The 21,368-nt window shown below is 44.2% G+C and overlaps 1 protein-coding gene across 1 annotated transcript in view; it reads left to right on the top strand.

Moving 5' to 3' along the window:
* The window catches only part of TNIP3 (TNFAIP3 interacting protein 3), a 33,204-nt gene extending 26,297 nt beyond the window's left edge, over positions 1-6,907 (top strand). The window contains exons 12-13 of the mRNA XM_030948356.1: positions 1,745-1,805; positions 6,660-6,907. Coding sequence (XP_030804216.1) covers positions 1,745-1,805; positions 6,660-6,691 — 93 coding nt within the window. The 3' untranslated portion in view covers positions 6,692-6,907. The remainder of the gene's footprint in view (positions 1-1,744; positions 1,806-6,659) is intronic.
* Positions 6,908-21,368: the final 14,461 nt, after the last annotated feature.

The raw sequence follows: 21,368 nt of genomic DNA, 5'->3' as shown, positions 1-21,368 counted from the left end.
CTGTGCTTCAGGAGTGTGCTTATCTGCCTATTTATCAAAGTTGGAAGTATTGCAGAATGTTTTTCCCTGCATTTGGCCACTGGCCCAGATTATTTTGGCTCTTCTCCCTGAACTTTCATCATCTGGGTTTCTAATTCTGTGAGGGATCACTGGGTTTACAACTTTGTCATTCCTGCTGGAGCGCCGGTGTCAGTCTGACTGGTTGCTTTGTAACTCCCAGTTTCATTCTGACCCTTTTTTTTCAATTCTTTGCCTGTGTGAGTTGCTGCTCTGAGCTTTGGGTACCTCCCTGAGCAATTTGTTAGCAATGAAGAAAGGTGTTAGAATTTAATGGGTGTCCTGATACGTAATCCTGCATGTTTAGGCTGTGCTTTTGCTTTTTCCCCTCTTTTTCTGTTCTTGCGCTTTTTCTTTCCTTTTTACACTCTAGTAGAAACATTTTGGTTAGTCTGATGTGAAATACACATCTTGTTCTTGAAATTAATTCAAGTTTGCAGGGTACAGGTACATAAAAAGAGAATTGATCAGAAAACATAAAATTCACCAGAAACTCAAAAAAACAATGCAAATGAGTGTAATTTGAGCCATTGTTGAAAGACTACCTGTGCTTAAAGCTTGGAATCAAGGTCTACTTTGTTTGCACACAAGCACAGAATTAGTTAATAATTCCTGTGACTGGTACAATTTACGTTGAAATACAATAGCTCCTTTTTTTCCTGACAGTGTATGAGAGTGATTACTGCCGTACAAGCATGAGTGACAGCAAAACATAAAAGTTAAATCTGTTTTCTCTCTCTACAGCTTCATCCTGCCATCTTAATTCAGGCAAAACTTCTGTAGGAGTATATGAAATTTGTTCCCTGCAAATTGAAATCTGCAAGATTCCCCTTGGGGCTACTCAATGATTTTGTCAGAGTAATTTCTGCAAAACAAGAATCATTTTTCCAGTGTAACTAATTTGAAGCAGCAATTACCTAGACTTTGACAAGCTTCCATGGACTACTGATTCCAGACAGACAGCCTAACACAGCTTCAGCTGAAATGGCTGGTCCCAGAGTTGTTTTCTCTAGTGGTAATTTGCTACTCATTTGCCACAGTGGGTGGTTAAACTATAATGCACTATTTCTTCCAAGATTTCCCTGGACAAAACTGTGTCTGCATGGACATAACCTTTCCAGTGCTTCCTCTTAGGAGAAAGATGGGAATTTTCCCTATCCCACGGTGTTTGCAGGAAGTTATTTGGTAATAGCTAATGCTATAGAAACAACTGTGCTAACCTGTGAGCAAAGGGAGGAGGGGAGAGAACTTTATTCCGTGGTTCATTCCTGTCACACTGGAGCATTTTACAGCTGCTACAGATGCATTCAAACTGGAGCAGCTTCACCGGTTAGGTGGGCCAGGTTTCTCTGGGGTTCTTTGGTAGAGGGAGATGCCTGCTGGTATCTTCTGCTGCACTTGATTCCTTAGCCCTTTTAAAGTCTGGTTTGGTTCTCTTAATGTGTCCTTGTGATTTGTGGGATCTAGAAAGGTTTACACCAATTTTTCTGATGCCATAAGAAAGGAAGCAAGCTGGAAGACCGGGATCGGTGGAAACAAACCTAAATAAGATTTTGTTTTAAACTGCTTTTGTATGGCTAATGAGAGGCTTCACAGCACAATTATGTTTTTATCATGTCACTGCTCTTTTCTTTGAAGTGCCTGTGAAGTCCATATTGCTGCAATAATGTTTTATTGTTCTGTGCAGCCAGACTATCGGTGGTATGTTCCTGACCAGCTTCCGCCAGATGTGCAGCACAAGGCAAATGGTAAGACAGCAGCTGTACAGAGCATGTATTAAATGGACTTTTTTTCAAATGGAGGCCTTTGAGGGATGTAGAGTAAACTTTCCTGTCTATCTGTTGAGTGCTTATGTGACAGCTTTGCCTTGGAGAGTCAAGGCTGGTGTGTGTGCACCACAGGTGAGGTTTCTGATGTAATGCCCTCTATGTTATAGCTTTGTTGCTATTCATAAAATGTCTCTATTACACATTATAGGATCACACATTTGCCTCATTAAACACCTAGTAATAGTCCTAAAGAAAAGATACCCTCAGAATTCTCCTTAGAGCTTCTGTTGCTCCAGCGAAGACCGAATTTAATGCAGAGCCGAAACAGGGGGCCAGCATGGGGCAGGTTTAGGAGTCCTTGGTAACAAAGTGCAGGCTTTAGGATGTTGTTTCACCTTAAAGACAAAATGCCCATTGCTGTTCCTGGTCTGTTCTGGTAGTTCAGGTACCAGGTCTGAAAATAGAGCCATGGAAGTGAGCAGAGTGAAATACTTGCCAAAGGGTCAGTACAAATTATTTTTTGGAAACGGGGAGAGTAATTAACATCTGTATCTGGATATTAAATCATTCCTGGATGTTTTGAAGTACTTGTTTCAGACCACCCAAAAGATGGACACTGCCATCCCATGGTGCCAGTGGGTCTCATGTGGGGCTCCAGGGATGCTGAATCCAGAAGCTGCTGTGTTACATCTGGAAGAAGAAGATGGCTACAGAGGAACTATTCCATTATTTGCTGTCATCCATTTTTGCCCAGAAGAGAGGATAGAGCGGGAATGTAGCTCACCAAAATGGCTGTTGGGCATCCCATAATTACACAGCAGCTCTTTGCAGAGTTCTGATGTGGTCACAGGGAAAGTAGTGCTGTGCCTGCACAACAGAACAGGAGATTAATTTTGCCATTCCTCCCACTCAAACTCCAAGTGATTTACTGCACCAGAGGATACAGGGAGAATGTTTCTAACAGGGAATGAAACCAGTCCTGCCACCAACTGCAGCTGTGGTCCAGGGCAGTGCACTGGGGGATCTGAAAAAGGAGAGCTCTTCTTCCACCCTGCTTGACTACATGACTTGACTTCTCACTCCCTGAGGAAAACTTCTTGAAAATCTCTGCTCTGTCTTTCAATTTCTGTTCCTTGCCCAGAACATCCAAACACCTCCTTCTCAACGGGACAGGGATTAGGATACTTGAGACTTTTCCCTTCCCTTTTGGCTCCAGCCCCTTTAAAGAGGATTTCTTAATAGTGCAGTGTAGGATGTCTGCTTTAACAGCTTCTGGGCTCTTATTCTCTTTATCCTGACTGCTGCAACAGATGATTTTGATCATTTATCCATTGATCACACAGAGGTCAAACCCCCACTCTTGAGTCACTAGCCTGGCTTTATGTATTATATATAGTTGTCTACGTTAAATCTGCCTGTAAGTATTTTGGGAAAGGTTTCCAAGATAGAAGCTCCAAGAATATGTGATGAGCAAGAGTTCTTGATGTGCCCATTTCTTTGCTCCATTTCGTACAAGTGCTAATTACACTGGTGGGTCTAAATGGGCCAGCATGTGCAGCAGCATTCCTGGTTCTCAGTTCTCATCCTTCATTTTCTCAGTAGATTATAAAAGGACGGATAAATCTCCTCTCTGCTGAGCTAGGTCTTCATTATAGGAAACAAATCAGCAGTGAAGCAACTTTTAGGCATAAACCAGTTTCCTTTAGGAATGCTATTTCAGTAGATTGATGTTTCTAGGGAAAACCTTTAAATTTCCCTTAACAAATTTTCCTTTGATGCTGGGCATTTTTTCTTAAGTAATAATTATGAAACACAAGTCACAGGTTGTAACTTCAGAGCTGAACACAGTGAAATTAGTTGGGAAACTGGTAGTTTTGATAATATTCCATTTTAAAAAACTGGTTTTGAGAGATCTGAAATCTGTGAGAGTCTCATAATGTGATTGGGACTTTAAAGGTGTATGTCACTAAGCAGGACTTAGTAATTTTTTCTGTAGTTTTGTATAAGAGGAACCTTCACTGTGGTTTTCCTCCCTCTCCTGGGAGGGAGGAAGGTGCTTGCACTCAGGTACTTTGGCATTTGTCTTGGGTTCTGCAGGGGTCCTTCTGTCACCAGCTGTAATCTCATGTTTTCTGTTTCTCCTGTAACCATATCTGTACTTCTGACTGACACCATTCTCCTTAGCTGCTGCCATGGTAAGAGGAGGCTGTCTCAAAGGACTGCTGCCCTTGTTAAGCCCAGTTTGTCTTTCTATTTTGTCTAAAAAACATTTTTTGCCATCATTTATATAGAATTACCTCTGAAGAATTTTTAAATTAAAAAAACCCCAACCCTTTGCTACAGAAATTTGATGAACACTATTTGATGCTATTTTCTAAAGTTTGCTCTCCAGACTGTTATTTTCCCCAGAGATATGTTTTGGTAGTTGGCGGAGGATCACTTATGCAATGTTGTGTCCAGCACTGAGCCCCTGTGGTTGTGTGGTGGTTTGGATCTGGCACTTTTAGATTTGAGCCCTTTCTAATAAACTGGGAATAAATTCATCAGAAACAGGAAAGGATGAGGGAAATAGGGTAGGCAAAATGAGAGTAAATAAGAACTCCAACCCTCAAAATCTGCTTAGAACCTCAGATAACTCATAGCCAAGTTCAGCTTGTCCTCCTAAAAAGCAAAGGTGTTTCCTTTCAGGTCCCAATATATTTCCATGAATAGCTCTTCTTTCCCACCTCTGGACTGATCCCTCCCCAGGTACCTTGCTGTGCAGGAAATCTTAGTCCTAAAATATGCTGAAGTTCTCCCAGCCTTGTCTTGTTGGACCAGCAGTGCTGCCTTAGGAGGAAATTTAGCTCCTAAGTCTCTCTGTGCTCTGTTACACTCCTGATGTCAGATTCTGACCTTTTTGTTCTTGGTTATATTGTTCTGTTTGGTTTTTGTTGTTGATTTGGGTGGGTTTTTTCTAATTTTTAAGGAGCAAGGCAAGAAGATTTCCAGCAAATGTACTTAATGTCATTTTACTTGGCAAGCAGTATTGACTTCCTTCCTTATTGAACTGTGCAAAATTGAAAAGACAGTTGTAAAAAAGAGCTTGATCTTGGAGATTTTCCCTGGACCCAGATATTTAATGCAAAATTCTCTGGAAAAAAGGTTTATTGCTCAAAAGCCTACTCGGGGCAAGAACCCTTTTGCATGCTGCAACTGCTGGCACGTCTTGCCTTTTCACTTGCACAGTTAATCCTACTGCATTTCTTTCCTTGGCAGAAATGTTCCCAGTAGATGCATTTAAGGACCCCAGTTACCCCTTCAGAACATCAGATACAACCAATGGGTTTCTCCAGCCTGAGCTGGATGTTTTTATCTTGGATCCAGTGATGCCAGGCACAGGGAGAAGCCCAAATGGAGCCTTTTGCCTCCCTCTCCAGGGGTAGCTCTGGAGGCTTGTGGCAGCAGCTGGTCACCTCCTCGTCTTGGCAAGCTCAGGGAAAGCAGAGCTCAACCTGCACAGCCCTAAGGGTGCCCAGATGAGCACATGGATGTGCCTGCTTACTTCCATTAGAATCTCATCTCCTCTTCCTTTCCAGTCTGCTGCTCCCCAGATTTTTGCCCTGGAGGCACCTAATTTGCTGCTAATGTTGTTATAATTACAGCTAATTGGAAGAAGAGGAGGGAGAAGTGTGGGGTTTGCCACTGAAAATAATGACATCTGTAGGGAGAGGGGGGGGAAATATGAAAAACTGAAAAAAAATGGATTTGTGGAGGTCTTCTGTAAAAACCAGACAGAAAAAAAAAGTCAATTAATTGACATCTTAATTTTCCTGGAAAAAATCCCAGACCCAGACTAACATTTTTGGTATTAGCATCTCCTCAGCGCATACATTACATGAGAAATTATCAGTGCTTCCAAGTAGTCAAGACAGATTTAATTAGCAGCTTGCCATCCTCATTGGGAATGAAAATGTGATTATTTTCAGCATTTTTACTGATCCAGCTTGATTTCTGGTACTGCAAAAAGGCCATTAGCACACTTCTGATTCCTAACTCCAGAGCATATGAAGTTAAAGTGCTTTTAAAAGTCAGCTTGAGCTGAAGATCACAGAATGTGTTGTAGTTCTTCAGAGTACCAGGCAGAAAAGTCTCTTGGGAAGAGGAACAGGATATGTGATTTAAACAGCTGCAGGATTTGATAATTTTATTTCTATGAGCCAACAGATCAGGATTCATCATTCCTGATGTTTTCTCTAAGTGAAATAGTGACTGCATTTGTGCTGGTGCTACTAGAGAAGTGTTAGAGCATTTTTCCAAAACGTTTTGAAGCTTCAGGAAGCATGTGCTGCACCAGAATAGCATCTTTCCTTTCTTCAATTTTGTTTTATTTTCCTAGCTTGAGTGACTTACTATCAAACACATATTTGCACCACAGACACCTGCTTAGCCTTGGGTACTAATTATTGCCGCTGTCAGATTTAGCTGCTCTCTTGGGTGCACCTAATTCCAATGTACGCCTCTGGGCACTGCTAAATGTCAGCTGATCTTTTAAAAAAGTCTGGAAAGATTTTACATGGGGCTTTAAACCATGAGACCCTACTGTTTGCTCTGTGTCAACCACCAGGATTAGAGGATGGTTGAGAAGGAGCCTCCTGGAGCACTCTTTGCTAGCCCCACTCTCTTTTGCTTCTTCACTCCTACTGCCACTTCTATTGGTTTGATTACAGCCTTGTAGTGAAGTACAGTGTTGGATTTGGGGGGTGTGTGTGTGAAAGTGTTACAAAATGGAGGAAAATGACTCCTGAGTGAGTTGCATTTCTCATGTAATTCCCATTGATTTTGCTTTTGCAGATTCCTCTCTGGAGAAGGGAGCCCATCGCTGACAGCCTCCAGCCTGGAGAAGTGTAAACCAAAGGCTGCAAGGGACTCTTGCAACTTCATTATTCTGTTTTCTTCTGGGTTTTTTTTTTGCTCCTAGCTCCTTATCTCTTCAGTGCATGTGATTTATGTCTGGTAAAATCCCTGTGAGGACAATAGAAAAGCAGCTCACACAGGCTGGTGATCCTCAGGATCCAGTTAAACTCTGCTGGGAAGCGTTACTGCCCTTTGTTCTGAAGATGCTGTTTGTGCTGCCTTGTGAGAATCTCTTTAAAAGCCTCATCAGAAGAGATGCAGTTCTTGCTGGGGATTCAGACTGTCACATCTGGTTTGAATTCAAGAGCTTACAAGCCTATAGTGATCTGATTTTTTTTGTGGTTGTTGTTTGGGAATGATGAGGGTTTTTATTTGATTCCAGGGAATGGTTTGTTGATTGATCTCCTTGAATTCTGTCCTCTCCTTCTTGGTTGGTAAAAGGGAAATCTGCTTCACTGTTTAAACCCCTTTGTGTAATTCTGATCAGATCAGGGTACCACCCATGCCAGGCCAGCTAAAAAGTGCCCATTTCCCCTTTTGAGTCCAGGTAGATCTCCTTTTGTTTTGGCTCTCAAATTACATGTAAAACATAATCACCTGGGTTTTTTCTGTGTGTACTTATTTGTATTGCAAGAATTTTAGTAGAAATGTTGAATGGGTTCAACTTCTCAGTGAATATGGCTTTATATTTCCAAATTATTCTTGTAATGAATCTGAACATTGTCATGTAACCTCTAACCAAGAATAAAACCTGGCTTTTTAAGTGAAATTGTATTTAGACAATAATTTTTTTCAGAAAATTTTGGTGGATGAGTGTCCAGCAAACATTACTTGATAATCTACGTGCAAGATTGTCTCTTCCCTTCAGGCTTTTAAGAAGGCTGCTGTTGAGAACAGGTATCCAAACCTGCTGGGCCCCCACCTTGAAAGAAAAAACGGATTTTTGCAGGACAGATGTCATGGTAGCTCAGCAGTGTTTCATGTGGATTTAAATTCTGACACAAACAGTTTTTTGAGCTGTGCAAAGACAGTCATCAGCTACAGGATGGCCTGCATGTGTCATTTCTGCTTCTGGAACAGGTATTTCCATTCCTTTCAATATTCAAAGGCCTGTGCATAGAAATAATAACCTTACAGCATTAAACATGTCCAGCATTTGATTCTGGGCTCAATGGGGAACAGCCCATGGGAAAGGATTCTTCTGCTTTTACATTGTAGAGCAATGCTGCTTCTGCCAACAGGGATGAAAGAGCTGACATTCCTGACTTAGAGGGCAGACTCAGGAAGAGCAGGAGCAAAGCTCTGGGCAAGGCAGCCTCCAGAGAGAGGTTGTTTTTGGTGAACTATTGAAAATTAGAGTTTGACTGCAACCTTAGCTCCACAATGGACTCCCGAGTCTCTGCTAGAGAGAGGGGAGTTTTTATCTCCGCATGAATCTGGGGCTGGCTCGCAGCGGCAGATAATGCAACAGAGCACAATATAACCCGCTCCTCCTGATCAGCAATTTGGCTAATAAGGGTGAGATCATGGAAAATGCTAATGCACTGCCTTCGGAAAATCCAATTAGCATGTAACCTCCTTCAATGGGAGCTCCCAGCAGGTGACCAGCGCTGCGGGCAGCGCACCCGCGCTCCGAGGCGCCGGGAGTGCCCGGACAGACGCGCTCTGTGTGCTCGGTGCGGGGGCAGCCGCCCGCTCCATTCACCGCCGCTCCTCTCCCCAGCCCTCCGCGGAGCTCTGCGCCGGCCATTTGTGGGCTTCGCTCATTGTCTGACAGCGTCAGCTGGCCCGAAAGGGCGATTGAACGCGAGCTTTTCACAGGGAGAGAATGGTGTTTGCGGGGCTATCTTTATAGTCATGGGCCTTTAATGTTTGTCAGGCTTGGGCACAAGACTGTAAACTTTGGCTCATGCAAATCCTGATATTCCTAGTGTTGTATGACAGGGACTTTGTATCTTTTAAAAATGCACATTAAATGCCTGGAAGTTGCTTTTCCGCTGGATTTTCTTGGAATGATGTATGTTTCCCCAATGCAGGTGCTGTCATCTGTCTGATTTAGCATTGCCAGCCTCAAACACCCCCAGAGGAAATGCTTTCTGCAGTGACCCAGACAACTCTGAGGGGGTGAGTTATTTTAGTTAAAATCAACTATAGTGTTCTTAACAGGGATTTTTCCTTCCTTCAGCTGTGCCAAAGCTGGATTTCAACACTCCCAGTTCTCCCTTAAAAACCTGGGGTCTTTGGGGAATTTTTGTCCCTTTTCTTTTTCCTGTGGAGAAAAATGTTTTGTTTTTTATACATAGTCTCATGAATTATAGCAAGAACACACCATCCATGAAAACATTTTCTTCTCAGATGAAATTAGTTGTTTCAAAAGCAGAACTAGAAATGCATGGTGAGCACTTTGGGTGAAATAATGCTCTTTTACCCTTTGGCTCTGAGTCCTCACACCCAAAGACTTTCACTTCATTATCTTCACATCATCCTCCTACCAGTCATTGCTTGGTCATGACAGCAGTTCCTGGGTAATCAGGATTATGGGGTGCCCAACATTTCTGGTCTTCATCCCCTCTCTCTCTTTCAGTAGTCTAGACTAGAATGAGAAAAAGCAGGTGGTGTATGACCATGCAATTTGGTCAAGCAATCTCAACTTCCCACTATCATGGATGGGGAATGTACCCTGGAAATTCTACCTAGCCCATAGCACCCTGTGCTGAGCTGAGAGGGTAATTCTAATGAGAATCAAGTTATCTCTCTTTTTTTAAAGAAAGTAATCCTGAAGTTTGTGTTTTAACTGTTGTGAGAATGACAGAAGAATTTCTGTGATTCGTGCAGATGCAAGTTTAAAGGTCTGCAAGACACGACGGGGTGGAAAGCATTTTTCTGATTAATAAAACACTTTCCCCCCAGGAGCCAGGATGCTGGGTAATGCTGTGTTTTCACTTAGAGCAGCAACAGCCCTGCTTCCACCTGCCCTATAAAAGGGCAGCACCCAGGTGCTTCCTGTCCAAGGGCTGCTTTGCTGAGAGCCCAAGGCCCAGGCTGGCCATGGGCTGGCAGTGCTGAGAGCAGGGCTGGGGCAGCCAGGGAAGGGACCTGGTGGGTTCCTCATGGTCTGTGATTAGTGCAGGAGTTAAGACCTCACAGCAGTGAGACTGGAGATTGCAGTTTTGGTCTGATGGGAGATACCAGCCCAAGGAAGGGTCTGAGGCTCTTCCCAGGGCCAAGGGAAAGGATTTGGAGAGTGGAGCAAAGCAGGATGTGTGCTGCTAGTGTGTGTAGCACATGACCTGACTGAGTGAGAAGTGACAGCTCTGGCAAATGGCAAACCTCCTTTATTGGCCTTTTTGTCACCTGGGTGGTTCCTTTCATTTTGTTTCTTGGTTTAGCTGGGAGAAGAGAGGGAGATGTTTTAATTTTCTTGGAGGAAGCTTTCCTGTTGTGCCTTGCTGTGTTCAGGCATCCCGTGTGTCAGCTGTTGGTCATGTTAATCCCACGTTAATCCATTTAAACAAGGACATTACCCTGCAGGGCTGGCACATGCAGAGACTCTTTGCAAATAATTCACCAAACCAGCTCTAGCTTTGGTTATTCACAGCAGTCACTTAAAACTCTCACTTAAGGTGAGGCACAAAACGCCAGCCAGAATATTTCCCTATGCTAAAAGTTAGGAAAAACTGCACTTTTCTGAAGGTTAAAATGAGAGCTGATCTTTTTGCAATTCCTATTCTTTTTTCCTCTTTCTCCTCAGTGCCAGATTTGCAGCCTGTCCTTTATAGTCATGCCCCAGCATGGAATCTGTAGAAATAATGTCAGGAGAAACAATCCTAATTATGGAATGGAGGGGATTAGCAATGATAGCAGAAAAACACAGTCATCAACACCAGGATATTCCAGAGAAAATTCTTTCTGTGTAAGTGACCTGTTCAGACACTAAAGCAGCTTTGGAGGGGCAGTCAATCTCCCCATATTTCCAGCTTTCTTTTAGGAAGGAATAGCTTAACAGGAGAAAAGCTGATCTCTCCTGAACTGGAATAACAGTTCTCTCTTATGTTGGCAGTAGCAAGAGAGGGATTAGTTAATTCCCTGTTAAAATTCCCCTGTGGTCAAGAATTAAGTGAGGGTGGGGATGCCAAAGAGGGGACTTGGAGCCTCCAGTGATGTACTTGCTCCAGAAGGGAAGGGAACTCGCTAAAATCAGGTTTGAGGCATGAATATTGCATTACAGTTAACTAAAAGCAGGCTTGACTCTGGCTTAGTAATGCCAGCTAAATTGGTTGCTCACAGGGTTCCTAATCCTTAATAGTGATAATTAAAATTCCAAGAGTGTGTGTGATGTTGTTATCTCACTGCCCATGGCTTCTGAAGAGACATCTGACTTCCCTGAGGATTTGGGTGTGGTTAGGTCGGAGCACTGAGCTGCTTTTCTATTCCTGGGTGATAAATTAATAACACAGGACTTGGAAACACAGCTCAGAAAGAGCTGCAAAACCAGAAAACTTCCCCACGAAATCAAACCCACTGAATTACAAGATACCTGTTGGGCAACTGAAAAAAAAATAGTTAAAATCCTCAGGGAAAAAAAAAAAAAGGCAATTAATCTCAATGTGCTGTTAATTTAATAGTATTCCCATGTGGAGTCTTAGTGCTACTGTCACAAGCTGGCCATAACTTCCTGCTGTTCCACAGATGCTTGTGACAGGTTCTGCTTTTCATGCTCGTTTCTTTGCAGCCCTTCTCTTTGGAGTCACAGCAGACCATCTATTTCTAATTTGTTTTGGGTTTTTTTTGAGTCAAATGAGATTTGCAGAAAGTAAAGTTCCCATTGGAAAAGAACTTAGGTGCTGCTGTGCTGCCAGGAACTTTTTTCCAAATAATTGAATTCTTATTAATAGGCATTTTCACTTTGATGAATGCAAGCAGTCAAGCTATGGCATGCTGTGTGGCTTTCTGTATCTGAAACACAGATAAGAGATGTGGGAAATGCAAACAAGAAAACCTGAGCAGTACCAGGAAGGGGGAGGATATTAATAAGGATATCCCCTATGAGTTCTTTGCTTGGTTTGTTCATATTCACTCAGCCTATTCTGCCCAAATTTGTTTAGTTTCTGTATGTAAACACCACTACTGTTTATGAGCAGTGTTTCATTTTGGTTTGGAACAGCTTCAGCTTATGACAAGTGTCAGCCTTCCTTCTTCTGAGAAGAAAGTGATGCAGGCATTGCCCCTTGATTTGTGTGTGCCAGCAGGGTGTGACACTGGCAGGGTGTTTCATGACTCCTGAGCAGATGCCATTCATCTCACTCAACTGCTCTCAAAAATGCTCCACTGCAGTTGCAGGCATCTAAATCCCCATTAAATTCTTCAGGCTACTTTAAGCTTTGACATATTAGCCCCTGAAATTGTGCAGACATTCTGCCTCTGAAGTCCCCAGAGGGAGGGCTCTGCAGAGCCCAGAGCGAGTCTGGCTTTGCTGAACTCCATGGATTTTCCTTGCTCTGTAGGAAAAACCTGTGTGGAAAACTCAGGCTCTTCCAGGTGGTCCAGGGCCTGATGTTTGTGCACAGCCTGTGCTCCTGTGTGCACTTGCATGTTTCTATTTCTATTATATACATAGGAAACAAGTGTTCACTTCTGAAGGTTTGAGTGTAAGAGTTAAATATATCCCCACATGTGCTCTTCCCTCCAGGAGAGCAATGTCCTAGAGGTTTAGCAAGGCTGCTGTTATTGCACTAAAACTTTTAACCTGACCACATAACAAGAGTCAGTGTCCCCAGGGCAGAGTGTTGTAGAAAATGAGGGTTTCTCTTCAGCCTGGAGTTGAGACTTCACCAGGGTCTGATTTTTAAAGTCTTCCCAGGCTGAGCAGCTTTGCCTGTGGAAATTGTTGGATGTGCTGCACTCAGGGCTGGCAGAGCCCTCTCCCTGCCACCCTGCTTGCTTTCTCAGTGCAGGCTTTATGTTTATCCTCTGCTAAGGGAGAAGTTGTGTTTCCACTGGGGTTTATTTACTCTTTTATAAGACTACTCCCAGTTTACTGCTAGCATTTAATTGGGTTCCAAAGCAGTCTCTCCTGCTCACAAAACTGTGCTGTTGCTCTGCTCTTGGTTTTCCTTTGGTGATGAGGGGCCTCTGGAGCTAAAGCACTGTCTCCTCCCTGCCTGCAGGCTGTGGAAAGGCTCCTGGTGCATCTCTGGAATGGGCATGGGCATGGACACCTTTCCCTCTCTTCAACCTCCTCCACCTAGCAGTCTGTGGGGTTTCACCAGGATGGGGAAGGTCAGTGCTCAAAGATTTGTCCAAAATGACATGATTTTAGACCAGTCTGAAAACCCATTCCTGGCAATGTAAACACTTCTCTTTTGCAGAGAGAAAGTACAGCACAAAAACTGCCTTCCCCAAAGGTTCCCCGGGCCATTTCCTCACCTCACAGAGCTGGTTTCCTTCTTCAGGGCACAAATTCTTCATGCCAGGGAACAGAAAACTTGCAGGAGCTCTGGGGAAGGGACCCAGGCAGGGCAGGTCTGTGCTTTTGGCCTGGTTTCCTACAGAGCAGTGTTTATGGAGCTGGGCTGGCTCTGTGCTGGCCACGGGTCTGCCAGGCCTGCCCAGTGACTTTGTGTCACCTCTGAAGTGTCAAATTTGATCCAAAGCCAGCAGGTTCCAAGGATGTTGGCTTCCTAGAGGTGGGCAGGTGGAAGGCAGGGAACCTTTTAGCTCAAGGCAATCTCAGCGTGTTCTCTGAGCTTGGTGGACATCTGAGAATGCAGACAGGACTTCAGCCAGGTGGGACCTGTCCCCAAGAGTCCCAGCTTCAGTGAGCCAGGGCCACCTGTTTGATCTCCATCCCTGCCTCTGCAGGGTGCAGGCTGGGGAGTTTTTTCTGAGGGGGAGAGCAGGTCATAACACCTAAATGTGGGATGAGTGTTACACACTGACTGTCAGTGATACCATGTGCACGTTTGTGTGTGTATCAGTAAAAATCTGGGTGTGGTCAGGAGATGGAATCCAACCTGGCCATTTTCAGCAGTGGGAACTTTGTCTGAATAAGGGTGTCAGAATAGAGTCACTGCTGTACAGACTCACCACTGCCTTGGGGACCTTCAAGTTCTTCAAACAACTGCCTGTGTGGCTTTGCACTGGGCAGGATCTTCTTTGGCTCTAGAGGGAGCAAGCACCTAAATTGTGGGACATTTGTAATCCAGATCCCTGCCAACCCAGAGGAAACCTGCAAAGCTGTCAATAAAGCAGGAGAACATTATGAATTAGTGCATGATAAATGAGCTGATGGGCTGGCAGCTGATCCCATCAATACATCGAAATGTCATTGCTGGTGCCAGGCTGAAGTGTTTTGATGCTGGTCTTCCCATGATTTGGGAACGGGATTTTTGTGGACATGGCCATGATCATCATCTTGATGGCTAAACAGAGGAACCACTGTAGCTTCCCTGAAAAAGTGGGATGTATTAAGGAAGCACCTGGTGCTAAAGCCATCTCTCTCTTTAGTGCTCTATCTTTGTTCTTTAAGAGATCTTAAAGAACAAAGTAAACTGCCATTTGAAAACAAATGTGCTGCATCTTACCCTGCTTTCAAACATTGTGATGCGGAAAATTAGTGGCTTCTAAGAGGTGTGTTTCCTGTTTGGCTTTTGCCTGGTTTTAAAATGCTATTCCCTTTCCTTTTCTTCTTGCTGAGCCAGCCCTGGCAAATCTTAGAAAGGAGCCCTGGAAGACTCGTTTTCTCAGCAACACTGAGGATATTGCCAGGTAGGGGATGGCCTTATTTGCTGGGACTTGTCCTTGGGGTAGGTGTAACAGATTGTTGGGGTATTTACAGACAATAAATGCTAGCTCTGTGTGGAGAAGTGGGAGAAGACACTGGGGCTGGAAGATATTTCATTGGCTTGTACAAAAAACCTTAAGGCTGGTACTGAGAAAAATAATTATCTTCAAGCAAACAATTCCATTTGGAATAGTAACACCCCAAAAGTATTTCCAGCCTTAGTCTGGGAGAGCTTTTTCCATGCTCTCTGATTCACTTGATTCCCTGAGTTCCTCCAGCTGGAGTTGTAAAATGACAGGAAAGATTAATTAAATGTATCCCATCAATTCCTCCTTGGCCCTTTGGTAGTCTGCTGTTCTGTACAGATTTCTTGATGTCTTGAGGCAAGCTGTCCCGTGGGCTTTCTTGGGGACCACACACAGACACTCAGCTTCTTCTGGCATTTTTTTCCTGCTAATTGCCCACCTTCTAACAAGCAGCTTCTCCAGAGTGGCAAACAACTTCCTTTAAATAGCTCGGATGTGCTCGGCTACTGGGGAATGGCAAATCAATGGAAGTGTCTCTGTTGTGCCTTTTGCTCCTCACAACATGTGAATGCTGTCAAAAAACAGACACACCAGTGGGGCTAGTGGCCTCCACATGCACGTCTGAGGTTGTATCCGTATGGATCCTGCTCCCCTGCCCACTTTGGGGAGGCTCAGACAGGAGCGAGCGCTTCCGAAGGCAAACCGGTTACGTGCATCCCACATGCCGTGTTCTTGAGGCAGACACAAATCCCTGCAGTTACATAAGATGTTGGGCTTGAAGCTTTGCATAATTGTCTTCTCTTATCATTTCAATCTCGTGTGTTTTTAAATTTTGCTTTCCTGGCCAATGCAATTTATTACAATAAACTTGTAATCTGCTGCACTGGGCTTTATCATCTCCTCACTTGAGACGGGAAGCAATTATAGATCTCTGGAGGAGATGTCCTACTTACACACAGCAAAATGTCTTTCACAGGACACCATGTTTTATAAGAGAGGATTTAAAACTGTGATAACATCCTGGAGTGCAGACTCGGGAACTTTGTCCTTCCTGAGCTGTGCTGTCTCCCATCGATGAAGCTCTGTGCAGTGGCTGGGGTGGGTGCTGAGGCGCTAGGGCTGCTGTCCCTGCTTGCCTTGTGTCACACCTGGCTCACTTTGCCATCTAAAAACAGTCACCCAGTGCCATCTGAGATGCCACTGGGTAGTCAAAACATCTGCAGACATGTTTTTGGCAATGGGAGGTTTTGCCTTTCAGTACAGGGAGCTGTGGCTGAACAGGACCCCCAGAGAAATCTCAAAGGGTGTTGTGTGCTTTTTTCAGGAGACTGAAGCAGCTCTGATTTCCAAAGCAAGACCAGCTCTGTGGCAAAGGGCTGATGCTGGATGGTCGGTCCTGAGTTCTCCTTGGAACTGTTTGTATCTCTAGGTTTTGATCCCGAGGACAAAATCAATCCCCTGAAGCAAGTAATGGCTGGAATTCCCATCATGGGGCACGTGTATTTGGCCCTGGGGAGGGCTGGATGGATGCTCCGACTTTTTGGGGAAGCCCACCAGATGGAGCTCGTGTTTGAGGGATCAAGCTCCAGCGAGGAGCTTGGAAAATAGGACATAGACCTGTTTTTTATTGGATTGTTTCAGTAACAGGGGTGAGTTGAGCAAGCCTGGCTTCCTAAGCTCTTGCTTGTAACAGGAAATGTTCAGTGCTAACGATGTGGAAAAAGGAAATGTTTTTGCAGCTAGAAGTGCTTGGAGCTTTCACTGATGTTTTAATTTTCTTGTCACTGTCTTATTTTGCAGAACTGTTTTAGCACTGATTCCCTCAAATATATCTGTCCCTTAGTGTGCTTCTCATATTTAATTATAATAACTACACCCCTTAGTTACTAAATCCGTGTGAAATCAAAGCAGTGGAAAACTTCCTTAGTGGTCTAAAACGAAAAAACCCAAACACTGGGGAGTGGAAAGGAAAAGTATTCAGCCTTAAACTTAGTTACCTAAAAGGCAGCTCATAAAACTTTGGAGTGTGGCAAAGAAAGCAGAATGAAGCATGTCTTAGTCTGCAAAGGTGTAACCCACAAATTCAGAGGTCCAGCTACACATCATTGCTCTGCTAATTTTGGTGTGCACGTCACCTCTCAGCCTTGTGCTTCAAAGGCTTTTAAAACCACATTTTTAGAAGCCCATTTGTTATTTGTGCAATCAAAGTGCTCCAGCAGTAGATCAGGGAGCAGTGTAAACACTGTGGCCGTGAGGACGTGGTGCTTATCTGCAGCACGGGTGGTGCAGGCACCGGGGCTCCGGCCCCTGCCCCGTGCACAGCCTGGGGCGGCCACGAGTCACGTTGTGCATGGAAACCACAGGGAATGAATGCCACTGATCTCACCTCCTGATGGGACAGACAAGCCCTTGCAGCACACCTCTGTTCCCTGCCACCCATCCTGGTGGGACATCCGGAGGGTAAGGTGAAGCTGAGTTAGACTCGCTTGCTATCAGATTTATTTTAAGCTCCGCCACCAACCAAAAAATGTGTTTGCACTGAACAGGCTTTAATTTCAGCCAGCACCAAGTAGGGCCTCCTGCCTCATGCCATGGTATTTCTCGCTTTGTGAGACAAAAACCAGTCAGATGAGCTTTTTTTCTAAATTATGTAGAATGAGCTTGCCTTCAGTAGTAATGCCTTTAGAAGAACCATTCTGTAGCTGGCCATCCCACCCTGTCACTGCCTGGAGCTCTCCTCTGCTGTGTGCATGTGAGTGCCAGCACACAAAACATCCCTGCTAATTGCTGAGTGCTGCTGCATGCACTTAGGTAGGAAAAAAGCAGCATATGTGCTTAAACAGAGCTGGATGTGTGCTCTGAGTGCTGGCTGTAGTTCTGCAGTAGCCAGATGTGGCACCATGCTTAATTTAACCTCTCTTTGTGTTGTTACAGCCTGTAGTGCAGACCTTGAAAATGGACAAAGTTGGAACCTGGGGCTTCCCGGAGGAGAAAGGTTTGTTCTCTCATTGTCAGTAATGAGAGAGAATCAAATCTTAGCTCTGCTGTGTTTCAGGTTCTCCCAGTAATGGTATCACTGGTCAATGAGTGATAATTTTCCTTTTCTCTTTCTTTCTTTCATGGTGTTTTCTGTCTATTCAGTAAATTGCATATTCCAATTTCCTGGGAATCCTGGGTGCCACTGGTTAACCAAAAGGGGAGAAGCTGAGGATATCAAAGGCTGGTCCTAACTTGGAGGGTGGAAGGAGAAGTAGAGGAGGCTGATGCTGTGGATTTCTCAGTGGCCTGGAAGGAATTAGGACATCACAGACTTCCCTGTCTGTCCTGAGTAAAGGTAAATCCTTCTCGATCAGTTGCCACCACATAAACCCTGAATCAGTTCTTCAAACCCATTCCAGTCTTCTAGGTTTTGCTGTCTTTTGCATTTCACAGGCAACCACTTATGGAGTCTTCAAATTGGCCCTAAAAACGGCAATTACTGCTCTTGCACCAAGGATTTATGAGCAGCAGAATATCCTATTTGCCTACACATGTGCGGAGCTGAAAGTAAGCATGTGAAGCATTAAATACAAGGAAAATTTTAAAAATTTAGCATTTAGTTTCAAGTGCCATATTTTGAACAGTTGATTCTTGTTGCTACATTGTGTGAGTGTGTAAATTGTGGTGGGAAAATAGTGACTTAAACCAACACTTTGCAGTGACATGTCTGAAACAATAATTCTTTGAAGACAGGAATATAACAAGAGCTCGGGTCTGGGCTGTGTCTGTGGGAACACCTTCACACAAGAATTAAAGGCTGCATGTTCTAGATCAAAGTAGCCTATACTTCATAATAGCTCTAATTACCATACCAGTCATCTTTATTAAATTCATTTTTTTTAATTAAAAGAATAGATATTTGGCATCAGAGTTTATGGGGTCTGTTGGGCACTTGAGATTAAATCAATGGTTTTTAATAATTTTATCTGGAAAGCAGATTAGATTATTTAAATTATGCAAAGTAGCATCGTTTTTCTTTCTCATTAGAATGAAGTTATTATTAAGAAATAATGCTTGGAGCATGAAAGCTTGTCATTATTTTTCACATTCATATTTGGGATTTTAGAGTGAAGTTGTTCATCTTCAAACTGATTTATAATAATATATTGGATTTGGCAAAATAAAACAAGTACTGCAGTAGTGTTTAACAGCAGGTGTTTTCCAGTGGTGATATGGAAAATCCAATGCTGGATTCTTGATTCAATTGGACCATATTTTGTATTTGTATTGTATTTTTGTGCTGTTGGAGCAGTAAGTCTTGTTAATCAGTTCATAAAACAGTAGGATTTAAAAAAATGCACTGAAGGTGTAAAACAGTCAACGCCAGGAGAGTTTCCAGAGTAGCTTAATAAATAAAACCTAATTGGATAGAATGGGCAAGTAATGAGTTGAAGGCAGCCCAAATGTGTAATTTCTTTGGGTCAGTGGCAATGCTTTAGCTTGCCCTGCAGCTGGGTGAAGCCTGGAGGTGTTGTGGTGCTGTATAACAGGGCTGTGCTGTTGGGGTGCCTCGTTCCATCCCGCCGCACAAACGCTGGGTTCAGTCGCGAGCAGTGCACCAACCACTGCACGTGCTTTTGATTTCCCTCAGGAGAGAGGAAGGAAAATGCCTCTTATTAGGAAAAGAAACCAGGGCTGGGGCTAGCAGGGAGCCAGCCATGCGTGCTGGGTTCTGTGCCTGGCTGTGCTCATGGAACAGCAGCGCACAGGGGAAGGTGTTGGCTCAGGTTCCTGCTCTGCCCAGCACCTGTCACAAGGCTGTCACCTCTGTCACAGGTCATGGCTTCAGGCAGCACCCACCTGCTCCCTTAAGGGCAGAAGAAAACCCCTCTTCCTCAGATGAAACCTGTAGGCAACACCAGTATTCCTACTGGAAATAGGACCATGATCTCCATGCCCACAGCATTCGGTTTTAGCCCTTCCTGGGCGCTGTCACTGCTCAGGTTCCACCCGGCTGCTCGTGTGTGGCTCCTCTGGGAAAGCAGTGGCAGCTCCCAAGCCAGAGGCTTCCAAGATGCCTCTGGAGACCCCTGCTGTCCCGCCCATCCCTCTTCTGGGAGAGTGAGCTCTGTGTGATGCTGCATAACTAAAACCCATCACAGCCTGGGTTATCAGGCAGCATCGATCGGTAAGGCTGGGTTAGCACCTCCGTTTATGATGTTAAAAAATAGCAGTACCCTCTTCCAAGTAATAAATGCTAATCAGTGGGCTACTGATAACAGATCTTCAGATCTGCACCACAATGAGAACCATATAATTCAGCAAAAAAATTGTATATACACAAAATTAAGCACACACGCAAGCACTCCCAATGTCATCTGTCTTCAATACCAAATGCACGGCAGCGCCGGCTGCTAAAACTTGCAATGAATTATTTATATGATGAATTATCCTTCTTTCTCTCCTCCTAGAATATCCAATTGCCCGTTTCCATTTTTGTTTGGGAGAGATTTATTATTCAGGATTTTTTTCACTGGATAGCTTATTAAACATTTCCTGTACTTTTTCTCCATCGTACATAACACGCATCTTGTTTCCTGGTAGTACCTATCCCTCCACTCTAACAGGGCCTCCCAGCGTGGGGAAACAGTGAGGAGTGCAGTTCTTACCCAGACAGTTGACAGCCCTCCTTGGGATCCAATTAGAGATGTTCAAAATTTGGGATATTTATTTGCTCACTCGAATCAAAGCTGTTTCAGCCTCCAAGGAAGCGATGCACGGCTGAAGACAGAGGTTGGGACTGCATGTGGATGAATGATTCGGTTACTCAGTTCCCTGGAAGCCTCTCAGAGGGTGGGAGGAGAAGGTGAGTGCCCAGAGAGAAATCATTTAGAGATTTGCTGCCCTTTCTGCCTCTTTAGTTTCTCAGTTTTGCCCTAAAGACATAAGGAGGAGCATTTCACACTTGAGGACTTCTTGCCTTGGGTGTTGTACGTGACCATGGCTATTCCTGTAAGTGATTGTGAATGATCTCTGGTTCCAGGAGGGAGTATTTCAATGCCAGTTTTCTGGGAGCTAGGATAGCAGCTGGGACTATCCCAGTTACTATTTAATGGATTTCAAAGCAATCACCTACACAAAAGAATTTTCTGTGTTTGGCTTTCATGGCTTGGTTTCCATTTAGGAGGCTTCTCCAGCGCCTTCCAGACTTCCCGTAGTTTCCAGCATCTAAATTCCAAATCTGCTTCCTGTATCTGCATTGAATGTTTTTGTACCTTATAAATTTTGGGAGAGCTGAATCTTGTTGTGGAAGTGCTTTGCCTGTGCCTCTGGCTGGGAGCCTCGCTCTGTGCTGGGCTTTAAATCACGACAGAGATTTACAGTGGCGATAGAAGCGGAACTGCAGGCATCCAAACTAAGAGTTATCTGTGCAGAGGAGCTGGCGTGCACACACCCCTGCAAATAACATCCCAGGGATGTCACATTGCTTCTCCTGGAATCACAGACAGTGATACCCCCTAAGAACAATAGCACTAAAACTGTCCTCAGCTTCAAAATAATCGGTTTGCCTGTGTGTGAGGCGCATGGTCTCCAGAGCTCTTTGGCTGGGTAGCAATATTTTACCTCTAATGACCTTAAACCTGAGCCAGCCATCTTTGCAGGCTCTACAAAACCCTCTTGTGCCATGAATTGCACCCGGAGGTAGCTGCTGCCTTCACCTGAGCACATCCCTCTCTGCTGGCTCCCGCACGCTCTGAAGGCTTGGGGGGAGGCTCGTCAGAATGTACCAGGTTTTCCTCACTAATTTCAGCTTTTTCATTTAGTCAGCTTCTCCCATTTTTGGATGACTGAATCTCT

This window comes from Camarhynchus parvulus, chromosome 4 (genome assembly GCF_901933205.1).
Source record: "Camarhynchus parvulus chromosome 4, STF_HiC, whole genome shotgun sequence".
Lineage (NCBI taxonomy): Eukaryota > Metazoa > Chordata > Aves > Passeriformes > Thraupidae > Camarhynchus > Camarhynchus parvulus.
This window is presented reverse-complemented; position numbering and strand designations above follow the sequence as displayed.